Source organism: Bos indicus, chromosome 15 (assembly GCF_029378745.1).
Source record: "Bos indicus isolate NIAB-ARS_2022 breed Sahiwal x Tharparkar chromosome 15, NIAB-ARS_B.indTharparkar_mat_pri_1.0, whole genome shotgun sequence".
NCBI classification, from domain to species: Eukaryota; Metazoa; Chordata; class Mammalia; order Artiodactyla; family Bovidae; genus Bos; species Bos indicus.
This window is the reverse complement of record NC_091774.1, coordinates 54,497,984-54,512,675: the sequence shown is the minus strand read 5'-3', so window position 1 is coordinate 54,512,675 and position 14,692 is coordinate 54,497,984. Positions and strand designations below refer to the sequence as shown.

General features: G+C 50.1%; 1 protein-coding gene across 2 annotated transcripts in view; it reads left to right on the top strand.

The window, feature by feature from the left end:
• Positions 1-1,429: 1,429 nt before the first annotated feature.
• Positions 1,430-14,692, top strand: part of CHRDL2 (chordin like 2) — a 33,856-nt gene continuing 20,593 nt past the window's right edge. Inside the window, exons 1-2 of one of the 2 annotated variants that reach the window (XM_019975632.2) lie at positions 1,430-1,977; positions 12,879-12,991. In XM_019975632.2, the coding sequence (XP_019831191.1) occupies positions 1,896-1,977; positions 12,879-12,991 (195 nt within the window). In that variant the 5' untranslated portion in view covers positions 1,430-1,895. The remainder of the gene's footprint in view (positions 1,978-12,878; positions 12,992-14,692) is intronic. The other variant, XM_019975633.2, reaches the window with a different exon arrangement.

Here is a 14,692-nt window from a genome sequence, read left to right as displayed (position 1 = left end):
TGGATTGCCACGGAGGTCCCCCAGAAGCTCTCTTTCTGGGGACACTGGTTCCTCCAGCACTCTCTGTTCTTGGAGAGCATCAACTGGCAACACAGGAGGTGGGGACCCCAGTTATCTTTACAGACACAGTCGTAAGTGTTTCAACCTGGAAATGTGATTCCCTACCAGAGAGGGATGTGATTCAATATCCCTTCTGTCTTATCTCTTACTCTTCCCAGTCTGCTCCCCTCCAACATTTACTGAATTTCCAGCAGCTCTGCAAGAAGTTCCTCTGGGGAGGAAGTTGAGGTCCAAAATTGGGATAGATGAACTTACCCAAGACATCCAAGCAAGCCAGGGAGAGAGCCAGGACAGGAGCCCTGTCCTTTTGAGTTCAGAGTTTGCATGTTTCTTGTCTGGACAGAGCTGGTGGTTCTCTTCTTAGGTCCTATTAATTCATACACTCATTTACCACGAGGTATGGGACACCAAGGATGGGCTGAGGTGAGGGGCTCCAGGCCCTTGCCCCCACCCCCACCCCATCAATTTCAGGTAAGAAAGACAATGCTTCGACCTAAAGCCCTTACTCAAGAGGATTGAGTATGACCAACCCTCTCAGAAAGGTGCAGGCCCTGCCTGCAGAGGCAAAGGAAAGACTGTGTCCTGCTTCTGGAGTGCTAGGGTGGGATGGGAGGGAGCAGAAGATTCGCAGAGGAAGGGCCAGGGATCCCGCATGGCGCCTCTAGATTCGGGGATAGCTAGCCAGAGCATTCCAGGCGCCTGGAATTCGGACCCCTTCTCTTCGAGATCTGAGTGCTTTGACGTGCTCATCCCACGTGCGAAACAATTGTGGGATTAAAAACATTAAAAGATACTTAAGATACTAAGGTCCCCATTTTAGCACGGGGATCTGGGAAACAGACTCAGGTGGAGTGGCCAAGTGCACAGACAAGAACAGCAAGTGTCCCGATTTCATCCAGAGGCGGGGTTCTGTGCAAGCACCATGGAACTCCCTCACCTGGGCGCCTGTCGGATCCACAGCCCGCTTCGCCTTTCCGACCCCGACATCTCTCCCTTCCCCACCCGAAAGTTTCTAACAGGGTTCAGTCCTCCTGGGCTCGGGGCGCCGCGGGGAGTTAGGGGTTAAAACCCGTGGCCCGGGTGGCTCCTTCCCCCTCCCCAGCCCCCTCGCCTCCTCTCGGCGCGGCGCCTGGAGCGTCTGTCCCAGAGACCGGCACGAGAGAGGAGGGGGAAAGTGGGCCTGTTTCTCGGGTGGCCAATCCACCGAGCCCGCGGTGCCTCAGAGGAGGCGCCAGGGCTAGGCCAGCGCCAGGCCGGGGCTGCCTGCTTCCCGCGGCAAAGTACAAATGCGCCCGAGCGCGGCGCCTGGCGCCCTTGGCGTGCACAGCCGGCCCGCGCGCAGCCTCCCCCCGTGGCCGCCGCGCCGTCGCCGCCGCGGGTACCGCCGCGCCGCCGGGCTCCAGGACCCGGCAGCCCGACCCCGAGCTCTGCGAGCAGGGGGCGCCGGCCGCTTCTAGCCCGCACGCCCGGAGCAGCCCGCCGGTCCCGCGCGCCTGGCCCAACGCTGCGCAGCTGGGCGGACTCCGGTCCTCCCTCTCCCGTCTTTCTTCTCCTCCCCTCCCTCTCACCTTCTCCTTTACTTTAATTGCTTTCCCCTCTTGCACACCTTCCTGTATCCCTCCAACCCTTTCCCTCCGTTGGCTTTCCACCTTCCTCCTATTCCCACCTTGGACCTCCCTTTTTGTCCTCAACACCTTCCTCTCAAGCCTTCTCTGAATCTCTAACCCTAACCCTCCCCGGGTCTGTGGATTGCTTTGTGCCCCTGGGCGTCAGTGTCCCCCGCATCTCACTTTCCCCGAAGTCCCCTCCTGAGGGCCTGGCCCTGGGGAAGAAGGATGGTTCCCGAGGTAAGGGTCCTCTCCTCCTTGCTGGGACTTGCGCTGCTCTGGTTCCCCTTGGACTCCCACGCACGAGCCCGTAAGTAGCGGAGTGGGTGTGCTGGGTGGCAGAAGAGGGGACCCTGGGGATGTGCTGGAAAGTGCCAGGACTTGGAACCCCAGACTGTTCTGACAGCCATCCAGCGAGCACCTGTGCCGGGAGGGTGGAGGCTTCTCTGCGGACCAGTTAGGGCTGACCAGACTGGGGGGAACTCGGCAAGACTCAGAGCTAAGGGGGCTGCGGCCACGGACCCGAGGGTGAGGGACCTGAGAGCAGTGGGCGAGAGGGCAGGGCACGGTGCTTCTTCTGGAGGAGCGGGGGATGCTTATTCCTAGCAGAGAGTCTGGCGTGTTTGGCGGCAAGGGTGTGATGATGAAGAGGCTATTGCATTTAAAGAGAGCCGGTGGAAAGAAAGAAGAGTTAACTGGGATAACTTTCCCATTGCTTTTCTCTTTTGAGACTTACAACACTCCGGTCAGGTGGGTATTATCATTTGCATTTTACAGATGAGAAAACTTAGACTGAGAGAGGAAACTTGCTCACGTTGACAGAGCTAGTGAGCCATCCGAAGCCAGAGTCTTCAATTCCCAATCTGATGCTTTTCCCCCTGGTCCCACAGCACCTGGAAGGAACTCTGATTTTGAGCTGTGACATTGGGAGGCAGCAGGGCACAGGGAGATAGACCAGGGTCTTCATGATCCCAGATCTGCTGACTACCAGCTGGTAGGAGGCAGATATGTCTCTGAGCCTCAGTTTCCTAATCTATAAAATGGGAGTGAAAATCCCAGGACTGTTCTGAGGATTAAATGGAAGAAAACATGGAAAGCAACCAGCACCAGCAACTAGCTGGTCCATGGTAGGTTCTCGAAAAACACGTTCCCTAAATCATGTTTTTCTACTTGTACACAGTGTAACCTCAGTGAGTTGATATCAACTCTCTGAGCCTCAATTTCCTCACTCTTTCCACAATCGGCTGGTGGCGGACCTCCTACCCATCTTTTGACCGTCTCTTGGAAGGCTGGGAGGGTGAAGAACAAAACCAAAGATTCTCTTAAAAAGAAGGAAGCATCTTGGTTCAAATGCAGACATACCCAGTAAAGAAACCAAGGCCCAGCACGGGCAGTGTTCCGCCCCAGGTTACACCGGGCACAGCCTGGCATTAAACCCCATTTTCCCAGCCTAGAGCACGTTCCTCTCCACAGCTCAGCTCCTCCATCTCTGCCTTCTTTTGCACATGACTTTCTGGAGCCAGCATTGCTGGGTGTTGTTTCATTCCTGTCTCTGATCATCAGGGCAGGCTGCATGTCTGTCCGTCTCTGGGTGGCCACCAGCATGAGATTCACAGAAGTCCTTAGTAACAAGCCCTGAAAAGAGCCCCGTGTTAGTTCAAGTCCTGGCTCTGCCCCTTAGTAGCTGTGTGGCTTTTCGTAAGTGACAACCTCTCGGAGCCTCACTTTCTGCATCTAAGACGCACACCCACCTGAAGGCTTCTCAGGAGGATTAGAGGAGATGACTGTTAAGTGCCCAGCACAATGCCTACTGCTCTGTCAGTGTCTCCTCCTCCTCCTTGAGGCCTGGAGGTTTCCTCCCAACACCTTCTCATTGCTTCTTAAAAGAGAGAATTAGCACAGGATGCCCTTAATGCCTGCCTCCCTTGCACTTGGCACATGGCTCTTAACCCCCCAGATTTCATTGCCCTGGATGCATCTTAGAAAGATGGCCTAGAATCATCTTTATGTAGATTGCTCACATCTCCCCACGGCTCTCCTCCTTGCCTCCCAGAGCCTGTCAGCCCTCTACAGCCCAGCTTAGGTCACACCTCTTCCAGCAAACTCTCCCTGCCACCTGATCCATGCTGATCTTCCCTCCTCTGTGCTTCCACTCTTCGGGCCATATTTCTCATTAGGTGCTGCCAGTATTCCATCTCCCCTAGACTGGAGCCTAGTTACCGACATGCAAGAAAAACCTTGGAGCAGAATTCTTGAGTTAAGGTGACGTGGAGGTAGTCAAAGGGGTGTAAGATGCTGTGATTTCAAAGCTGAAAGAACTTTTGAAAGTCACCTGTTTCTACACCTCAATGTACCAATCCATACAGTTAAACCAAAGCCCAGAAAGGACAAGTCACTTGCCCAAGGTCACACAGCAAATTTATTAAAGAAACGAACCGAGACCTGGATCCTAGTCCCTCATTTATCACTTACTGGTTATGTGAATTAGGACAAATTATTTCCTTCTTTTAGCCTCTCAAAGAAGGCTAATAACTTCTGTGTAATGCTAATAACCTATGAATCTTTAAACAGTCCTGTAGTCATTTGTTAAGGTCTTGTTTGAAGGTCTCCTGTGAAGGCCCTTGTCTTAGTTTAGTAAGTTTAGTTAGTAAGATCTGGGGCCTGTTGTAAGTAAGAAATCTCCTGGTGACATCTTAGGTGCTTTCAGAAGTGGTACCCACAGATAGAAATTCTCAAACCCTGTGGTGTCTGATTCCTGAGATGGCCCTGTCCTGTAGAATATATAGGCCTGTGAACATGTATGGCAGCTTGCTCCTTAGTTTAAAGTGCAAGGGTATTCAAGCAAAGGTTATTCTATCCTTGACTCTATTTCCAGCCACAGATTGAGCCTTGATCCCAGCCCAGACTGAGTCTCAACTCCAGCCACAGACTGAGCTCTAATCCTCAGACACTACTGTGGATCAAGCCCCATTTCCATTCCCACCTAGAGCCCTTAGCCAGGATGAGCCCCTGATCTGGTCACTGGCCAGTGCAGTCCCAGGCTGAGCCACCTGTGTGTATGACATCAGTCACTTTGGGCACCCATCCCCACTTGTGTCTGTGGAATGAGAACCTGCCCAGTTCCTTGACTCCCTCTCCAGTGCTCTTTCTCCTCTGTCAGCTCCTCTTCTTTGTGCTCTTCCCCTGGTGGCGCAGAGGTTAAAGCGTCTGCCTGCAATGTGGGAGACCTGGGTTCGATCCCTGGGTCAGGAAGATCCCTTGGAGAAGGAAATGGCAACCTACTCCAGTATTCTTGCCTGGAGAATCCCATGGACAGAGGAGCTTGGTGGGCTACAGTCCACGGCTCGCAAAGAGTCGGACTCGACTGAGCGACTTCACTTCACTCACTTTACTAACTGTACCCCCTCTCGTAACTCCCCCCCACCTCCGCTTTAAGGTGTACAGCTGCTTCTGTTTTTTCATCTCTCCCTCCATCCAATCCTGACTTCAGGAGAGAGTTGGTTATCAGGTAAAACCACCAGCTCGTCTACCTCCAAGGTTTATGTATACCATGGAAATCAAAGTTTTTGGTCCCAGGTGACAAAACCTCAGACCCAAGAGGCAGGGTGGGGGCAGGAAAGGAGCTTCTGTGCTATGACATGGTACAGATGGAATCAGAAGGTCAGGGCTCCGGTCCTGGCTCTGCCTCCAGTTCCAACTGTGACCCACAGCAGGTTGCCTTTGTCTGCCTTGACTTTTCCCAGCTGTAGAGCAATTCGGTGGGAGTCAAATAGATAATCTTTGAGGACCTTTCCAGCTTTAACATCTCATGATTCTAAGACCCAAAGATGCTATCGCCTCGGTTCAGGGTCCGCTCTGGCCTTTGGAAAAGGGAATTGGGGGAGTGTGGGTCTGCAGCCTGGTACCCTTGCCTGGATAGACAGACATCCACTGAGAATCAGACACCAACAGAAAGGGCCTAGAGGGCCTGGGACAGAGGGTACAGAGGGCTGACGTCTGGCTGCAGTCAGATCCCTCTCTGCCTGTCTTGAGGTTCTGCACCTCTCTCTCCCACCAGTAGAGGTCTCTGTATCACTCACTCGCTTGCAGGCTGTTGAGCAGAGCTGGGCAGCAGCTGTGCAGTTGCTCCAGCTGTTGCACCTGTTCCAGGGCTGGCCTCTCAAGTTCCCCCAGCCGCCGGCCATGGCACCAGGCTCTGGGAGAGAGACTTTGAATCCCTTGGACTCCCAAAGAAGAGGACTGGCATGCGAGCAGTGCTGCTGGAAGGTGCAGTGCAGAGATCATTGCAGGCATCCCTCTGCCTCTGGGCAGGATGTCATCCCAGAGAAACCTGTTTCATACTCTGTTACCCATACTTATAGTCAGGATTCTTCCTTTACCTCAGATAAATCCTTCTGTTTGCAATTTAAAGCCATTTCTTCTGATCCTGTCCCTTAGGGGATGGGCATTCCTATGAGAAGCCCCCACCTACCTGGATCTGAAGACACATTGGAGTTCATGCTGGAAAAAATCAATTATCTTAGACCAGGGTCAGGCTCTCTTCGGGACTGTGTCCACATCTGTAAAATATGGGATTGGACATAATCTCTCAATCCCTAACTTTCTAAGATTTTGTGTGTTAGTCATTCAGTTGTGTCCGACTCTGCGACCCCATGGTCTTAGCCTGCCAGGCTCCTTGGTCCATGGAACTCTCCAGGCAAGAATACTGGAGTGGGTTGCCATTTCCTTCTCCTTCTAAGATTTTCTGAACCTATAAATGTATTAATACATGTCCATGGAAGAAGAGAATGTAAATAGTTTATTCTCTACCCACTGACCCTTGCCAGGCAACTGAGCTGTCTTTCCTGGTTTGCTGACTCTCTCTTTTAAGGTCCTTCTATGCTCCTGAACATTTGTCATGTGCCAGATAAGAATTCAAGTTCACAGAAGCCAGGGTCCTTTCCCTAGACTGCACAGCTCATGCACTGAGGAGCCGAGGTTTTTACTTCTGATTCCCTTAGGAGGCCTCCCTCATTGAGTGCCAATACCCAGCACAGAGCTTATGTCTCAGAGAGGAGCAAGTTTTTTGGTGTGAAAGGGAACTATAAATAAATAAAGTACGGCATAGTGGGCATGAGGGAAGAGATGTGAACGTTCTCACATCCCCATGCAGGCTGGCTCACTCGGGTTTCCTGAGTTCTTGCAGGCTGGGGTCAGGCCAGCCACAGTTCCAGCCCCAGGTCTACCTGGTGCCCTTCTCTTGGTCTCATCCTGCCTGTTTTGCAGCCCAGAATATTCTTGTTGTCTTTTCTGCCTCCTCTTGGAAGAATTCCCAGCAACACTACCCACTCCTGGCTACCCCTTAAGAGATCTTAAGAGACCATGAGAGTCTCAAGGCAGACTGTGGGATGACCTTGGATGGGACAGCTTGGGAATTTGGACTTACATGTGAAGATCATGAAATCACTCAGCCTCATACCTTCCTGGGCTCCTGGCTATTTTGTACATAATGTTTGGTGAACAGTTTAGGAGTTCAGATGATGGGAGCTGGAAAGGGGAGGTCCAGGGCCAGTTTCTGTTAGGCGACAAGGTCAAAGTGCCCAAAGAGATTTGGCTCTTCTGTCACATGATTAAGTTCTCTTTTTGTTGAAGCAGGAAATTTCCAAGATAAAGGACCAGCAATTGCCTCCTCCTCCAGAACCTTTCTTAACTCCATTCTTTCATCCCACATTCATTTACCAAGCGCTGATTCTGTGTAGGCTCTGCACAGAATACTGGGGATACAGAAATGAATGCCATTGGCCCTTGCTCTCAAGAGACTCACAGTTTACTAAGGAAGAGAAGTCCATTCAAAAAGTACTTCTAACCTAGTGTGATGCAAATTGTGGCAGAGGGCTGAACTCAGTCTGTAGGACCGCCAGAAAGGACTGGCAAGTGGCCTGGGAGTTTGGGATGGCTTCACAGGATGGCATCGAAACAGGCTTTGGAGGATGAGGAGTTGGTCCAACATTGGAGATGGAGAATCACATTCCAGGTGAAGAAAGAGTATGCGTAAGGGTACACAAGCATGAAGGAGCGAGGGTAGGGGCGGGGTGGGGATGGGAAGAGTGAGAAATTTAGCGGGAGGATGTGAGGCTTAAAAAAGGGCCACCACAGAGAGTTCTGCTGGAAAAGCAGGTGGGAGCCTGCTCATCATAGGCTGGAGTGACATGATAACACTATGACACATACCAGAGTCTGTCTGATAAACGTAGCTACCTTGAATTCAGATTAGGTCAACGAAGTTCAATCATCAGGCTAGGTAAAGAGATTCGGCTTTGCCCTGGCCAAGTGGGTGTTTCCTGCAGGGAGAGAAACTAGCCCCAGCACACCCCAGTCACCTTCAGGAGACTACATGGACCACAGTCACTCCCACCCCTTTGCGTGCAACTTCTTCTCTGCCCGACTCCACCTTGTTAACTCCTTCAAGATCCAGTTCAGGCATCTGCTCAAGGAAGACTTCCCTGAAGACCCCATGCTTCCACTGTCAGAGCATTTGTCTGACTGCATGTATTATATCTATCTGTCTTCTTCATTAGGCTGTAAGCTCCTTGAGGGTGGGCACTATGTCCTGTTTAGGCATGTACCAGGTCCATGGGCATGTATAACTTGATATACAAAATGCTCAGTACATGAATAAAGGAACCAATGTTACTATTACTAATGATAATAAAACATCAAAATTAATGGTAACACTTACTGCCTATGTGCTAAGAACCCCACATTCACTTGGTTATTCAGGCCTGAAACTCCAGTCCCACCCTTGACTGCCCCTTCACCCTCTCCACCCTTATCAGTCTGTCTGAAAGCCTACCCACTGTACCTAGTAGGTAGTCCTCAAATCTGTATTTCTGTCCCCCAGCACTGCTTCTGCCTTGCTCCAGGTCAGCGTGACCTCAGAAGAGATGACTGTAACAACCTCCTGTGGTCTCTCTGCCTCCAATTTGAGATCTAGAATGTTTGACCTTAGTGGCAGGTACCATGATGTTCTGGGTACTTGGGGGCTGCCCATAGGATTCTTGGAGTAAAAAGAATAGTATGAGAAACAGAAATTGTTAGGGTAATTTGGGGTCAGCAACAAGGTCTGCTTTTTCTCTCTTTGTTTTTAGCCTACCATTTGGCTGAACATCTAATATGTGGCAGGCATTAGTCATATTATATATGTTATTTGACTTAATTCTGCAATAACCCCCAAAAGGTCAAGATTATTACTCGACCATTTGACAAATATGGAAACGGGCCTGAAGTGTTTAAATAGCTTGTCTAAATGCAGGTTGCAAATAAAAGCCAAATTCAGTTGGAACCCCAGCCTATCTGACTCTGAAATCAGAGTTTCGGGACTATATACACACTGGGTGAGGGGTATGAGACCCGTCCCTGTTCTTCTCTGTCTCTCTAAAGACAGAGAACAGCTCTCTAGAACAGCTCTCTCTAGAACAGCTCCAATCATCCGCCTCAAGCAAAAACTTCCTCCACTAACGTCTTCCTGGATTAGACATCACTGCTGGGGGCCATTAACTCCTTAAGTCCCCTGAGAGAAGGAGCAATTGGTCCCCAAGTTGGAGAAAGAGATGATGGGTGGTCTGAGATGTGGTGGCGGGGTGCCAGGGCCGGAGTGGGAAGACCACAGAGGACCACAGAAAGGAGATGAGAAGGGAGGGAATGTGAGAAACAGACTTTGCTCCTTCTCTGTGTCTCTCAGGATCGGCTGCACTGGCTGCCTGGGCCTCATCCTGCCCTGCTTGGAGCCCCTGCAAGCCTAGGTGTACAGAACCATCAACATATCCTGAATCATGGAAGCTTGAAATGGTCAAATCTTAGAATCACAACATCATGCAGTTCTAGGAGCTTTGTTGTCTCATGATATGTAGGCTCTCAGAAACTTGGAATTCTCAAATCTTAAGTCTTAGAAACTTAGAACCTTAGAGTCTAAGAATGTTGACATCATGTATTCATAAACTATCTGTACAGAAAACCTGTGAAGATCAGAGTTCATGCCCACTCCTTATTTTGAAGATGGGCAAGTGAGGCCCAGAGAAGGGAAGCAAGAGTCTTCCTCAACATCACACAGTGAATTCATGGCATAAGGAGCTAGAGCCCCTTACCAGCCAAGTGCAAGGATGGGGCAAATGCCAGAGCTGCACGACGGAGGCAGCCTGCAGTCTTGCCAGGTCCTCCTCCTGCCTGGTTTTGGCGTGGCCTTGGGCACTCACCTCCCTAGAAAAAGGGAGCTCCAGGCAATGCCACCCTTCCTTGTGCTTCTCACCTTGGAGGGCGTGGTGGGGTGGGGATTGTGGCTCCTGGGGTTGACGGACAGTTTGCCAGGCCCCCCATATTCTTAGCTGCTGCCAGGTCCATCAGTGGGGGAAAGGGCCCCTTGGCCTGGGCATAGGCTGATACATTCTCTCTGTCTTCATGCTCTGAGCAGGCGAGGGGATGGAGTGGGGGTGCCAGCTGGCACGGGCCAGTCTGCAGGGCCGTCCCAGGGAAGATGGAACAGGATTTCTTCAACAGCAAGGCTAAGTCCTAAGGCTGCAGCAGTGTTGCAATTGCGCCCTTTCCTGGTCGGGGGAGGGGACTGAGGAAGAAAGACATTATTCAATCCTTGGAGAGTTGGGCTGGCTCTGACAAGCACCCCAGCTGGGCCTGTGTCCTGCCCTCTCTGCCAGCGGAGGCTGAGAGATAAACACAGCTCATTTGATACGGGCCAGCCGGGGCCTTGCTGGGAATGGGATCTGCTGTCTGATCCCCCCTCTACTTTGTGGGGCTGGGGAGCAGATGGGGCAAACCAAGCCATGGTCCCCAGTGGCTACCGAAACACAGACCCTGAGGGCATCATGGCCATGGCCTCAAATCCTTGTTCTGGGAAACCCAAGAGACACAACAGAAGCAGTGCAGGGAGCCGAGGAAGCTGGTCTCAGCTTCTCACAAAGGCAGCTTTCTAAAGGTTAAGAATGGCCCTTAGCTCCTGTCCTCCATTCCAGCCCACCCTCAACGTGGAGGGGGAATTCCTGTCTCAAGGGCGAGCTGCTCCTGCTACTGAACTGCTTTCGATGCCCTGCGATCCTGCAGAGTTTAGGTGTCTAAGAGAATGATTCAGAAAGTGTGAGACTCTAGAAAGTGTGCAGGACGGAGGCATGGAGAGGAATATCTGGATTCTAGATTAATAGAGGACCAAGAAAAAAAAAAAAAACACTCCAGTACTTTGGCCACCTCATGCAGAGTTGACTCATTGGAAAAGACTCTGATGCTGGGAGGGATTGAGGGCAGGAGGAGAAGGGGACGACAGAGGATGAGATGGCTGGATGGTATCACCAACTCAATGGACATGAGTTTGAGTGAACTCCAGGAGTTGGTGATAGACAGGGAGGCCTGGCATGCTGCAATTCATGGGGTCGCAAAGAGTCGGACACGACTGAACAACTGAACTGAACTGAACTGAAGGAAAAAAATTTGGGAAAGGGGGATGGTGGCCAGTGGGGACAAGAAACCTCTAGGCCCTGAGTTTGAGCAAAAAACCATAGCAGGTGAGGTGAACTGAAGGGAAGTCTGCTTGGGAGTATGGGGTCCTGGGTTCAAATCGATAGCTGGGTGGCCTCAGGCAAGTCAACTTGGTCTTTGCAGCTCCTCAGTTTTCTCATCTAGTTTTCTTAATTAACAATCCCAATGACCCTGCAAAACTGCCTTATCCTCTTGAATCTAGAACAGATGATAATGTCCATCCAGCAGGGTCATTGTTACCATAATTGTCATAATTATAGCATTCAACTATGTGTCAGCAACTGGGCTAAGTGAGCGTTTTCCAAGCATTATCCAATTTAATTGTCAAAACATTGATGCTAATAAGATAAGTAATTTATGTAAATAGAATATCATCGATAAACACTGGTTCCTTTCTCCAAATTTCAATCTCATTTAGTATGTCTTTATGGACACTTAGCTTGTGCTGGGCCTTCCAGATTCCCCCCTAAAAGAGCTTAGATTATTCTTTAGGTAATGGAGAGTTTTTTGTAGAATGATAGCATCCCTTCTCTGTTGTAAAAATCACAAGGTACCTGTATGCAGGAGGGTTGGCAAGGGATAGGGCCAGAGGCAGAGCAGCAGGGCGAGGAGGCTTCAACCCCCAACATGGAGCCCTGACCTGGGGCTGGGTGCAGAGCTGGTGAGGGGTGAGGACACGAGATTCAGGACAGAGCCCCAAAGACTGGGCAACTGACTGGCTATGGAAAGACAGAGGGGTGGAGGTCTCAAGAAATCAGGATTGCAGGAGAGATACCTAACCCACATAAGGAAATAAACTATTTCAGTCATTCTTAAAAGCATTCCTCTACATATTGACAACATATCCGTTGTTTGTATCAGTTGTAAATCACTTGTAAATATCATTTGTAAATATCATTTGTAAATCATTACAAAAATAATCAATTGATGTGCAGTCACAGTACCACTGACCATTTTTAAGGATATTGTAAAAGTCAGTTTTGTAGCAACCTCTCACTGGGCAGCACTTTGTTTTCCTGATTCAAACACTTAACGATCAGAGCTCACTGAGGTATAGGGACACAGCATAGTATGAAAGCAAGAAAGCTGCTTTCAGTAGCTTTGTTCGAAAGATATATCACGTGGCCCAGAGTGTGTGTGTGTGTGTGTGTGTGTGCATAGGCAGGTAAGCAGCAGGGGGCAAGAGAAGGTGGTGCAGAGATGTGGTAAATAAACAAGCCAAATGGGACAAAGGAAAGGGAAGCAAGAGTGACTGTGAGAGTGGGAGCACTGCGCTGAGAGTCAAGAGGCTCTGGGGTCATCCTTGCTTGATGACTGACTTACTGTGTGTCCTAAGAGGTATAGTTTGGCCTTTCTGGGCCTCAGATGATTCATCTAATTATAATAACTAACATTTCTACCACAATTTAAATCTGTAAAAAGCATGTTCACTGCTTGACCCTCTAACCACTCTGTGAGAGAAGTGTCAAAGTTCGGAGAAGGCCAGTGACATGCCCAGAGTCACACAGCCAGGCAAGCTGATATTGAAACTCAGTCATTCTGGCCCCCTGACTAGGAGAGCGTGTCCTATGGATTCTCTTTTGCTTGAGTGTCCAAATGACATCCTTCCTAGAGCCAGAACGAAGGAGGGATGAAGCAGGGACTCCAGGCTGGAGCCTCCTGGGACTCACAAAGCACCGGTTGGTTTGCCAGGCCCAGACATGTTCTGCCTTTTCCATGGGAAGAGATACTCCCCCGGCGAGAGCTGGCACCCCTACCTGGAGCCTCAGGGTCTGATGTACTGCCTCCGCTGCACTTGCTCCGAGGTAGGTTCCTCTGGCCTCCTGTGACAGGTATGTCTGGGAGATGGAGGGAAAGAGGACAGCCTGACTTTGGAGTGGGGGGACTCTAGAACCAGGCCCCCATAGAATTGGGGTCTATCGGCAGCATCTGAGGGACTTGGGGCCACACCACTTCACTACTGAGTACTCAGGCATGGGCATAGAGGCCTACTGTGGGCCTCCCAAGACAAATCACACAGTGGATCAGTGGCTGGACTGGGATGAGGACACGAACCTCCCCTCTCTCACCCAGGCTTCTTTCCTGCTGCCACCAGCCTCCTGTGCCTACGCAGCAGAAGGCAGAGCTTCTACCATGTTGGCCCCTGGTCAAGCCTGATGCCAGTGGGAGCACAACCCCCCATCCCTGCCTCCCCTTGGTTTCTTAGCACATCTGAGGCCAATCAGCCTTTTCAAAAAGAACTTTGTGAAATATAGCCAAAAAACAAGAAGGAAACCATAACAGAAAATTCCAGACATATCATGCGGTCCAGTTGACCAAGTCCAAGTTTTGTGATCAGTGGAGCTAATTCATTTCTCCCTCCCTGGAGTTCACACATACACAGTTTCCTCACCCCAAGGGGCTGTAGCTGACATCCCCAAAATACACTCTGAATTCCTTCCTTCTTTCCATTATCATCACTTCCCCTAGTCTAAGCCACTTTCCTCTCTCACCTGGGCTGCTGTGTGAGCATTCTAGAGTCTCCCTGTACCCCTTTTCTCTTTTTAAAATATTTTTTGGTGTTGACCATTTTTAAGGTCTTTATCGAATTTGTTATAATATCACTTCTATTTTAGGTTTTTTGGGTTTTTGGCTGTGAGGCATGTGCTATCTCAGCTCCCCCCACCCCAGTTAGGGATCAGACTCGCACCCTGGCATTAAAGGCAAAATCTTAACTATTGGACTGTCAGGGAAATCCTCTTCCTGTACTCTTTCTAATCTGTCCACTGCATGGCAGCTCAAAGGATCTTTTCTGAACATAAAATTAATCATGTCATTCAGAAGCTCTTAAAACCCTTCAATAGCTTGTCATTGCACCTAAAGTAAAATTCAAATTGCCTACTGTGGGATCTACACCATCTGAACCATCTGATTTCTGCCTTGTTCTCCAACCTCATCTCCTACCTGTGCCAATACTGCAAACTCATTCCAACTTGCTCCTCCACTCGGAATGTTCTTCCCCCAGATCTTCCCAGGAATGGTTCCTTCTCATCTCGCAGTGCACGACATAAAGTTACCTCCTTATGAGGCTTTCTGTACAGCCGTTTCTAAAATAGTCTAACCTTGTTAACGCAATCACGTTACCCTGTTTTATTCCTGTTATAAATTTAACATCTGACATGATCTGGTTCCTACTTGTTTATTTTTTATAGTCTGTCTCCCTCTCCGCTAGGATGGAAGCTCCGTGAGAGCAGAACTCTTGTCTCTTGCTCACTGTCCACAGTGCAGAAGGGACGTGGCACCCAGTTGCCATGAAGTAAATATCGAGTGAATGAATGAGGCCCTGTTCCCTCCACCTGAGGCATTTCTGGCATCACGAAAAGTGCTCAGACCTACACAGTGCTCACCTGCTGTGTGTCTTAGGCAACCTCTCAGAGGCTCTTTTCTCATTTTGAAATTGTGAAAAATAATAATACCTATGAGAAGGCAATGGCAACCCACTCCAGTACTCTTGCCTGGAAAATCCC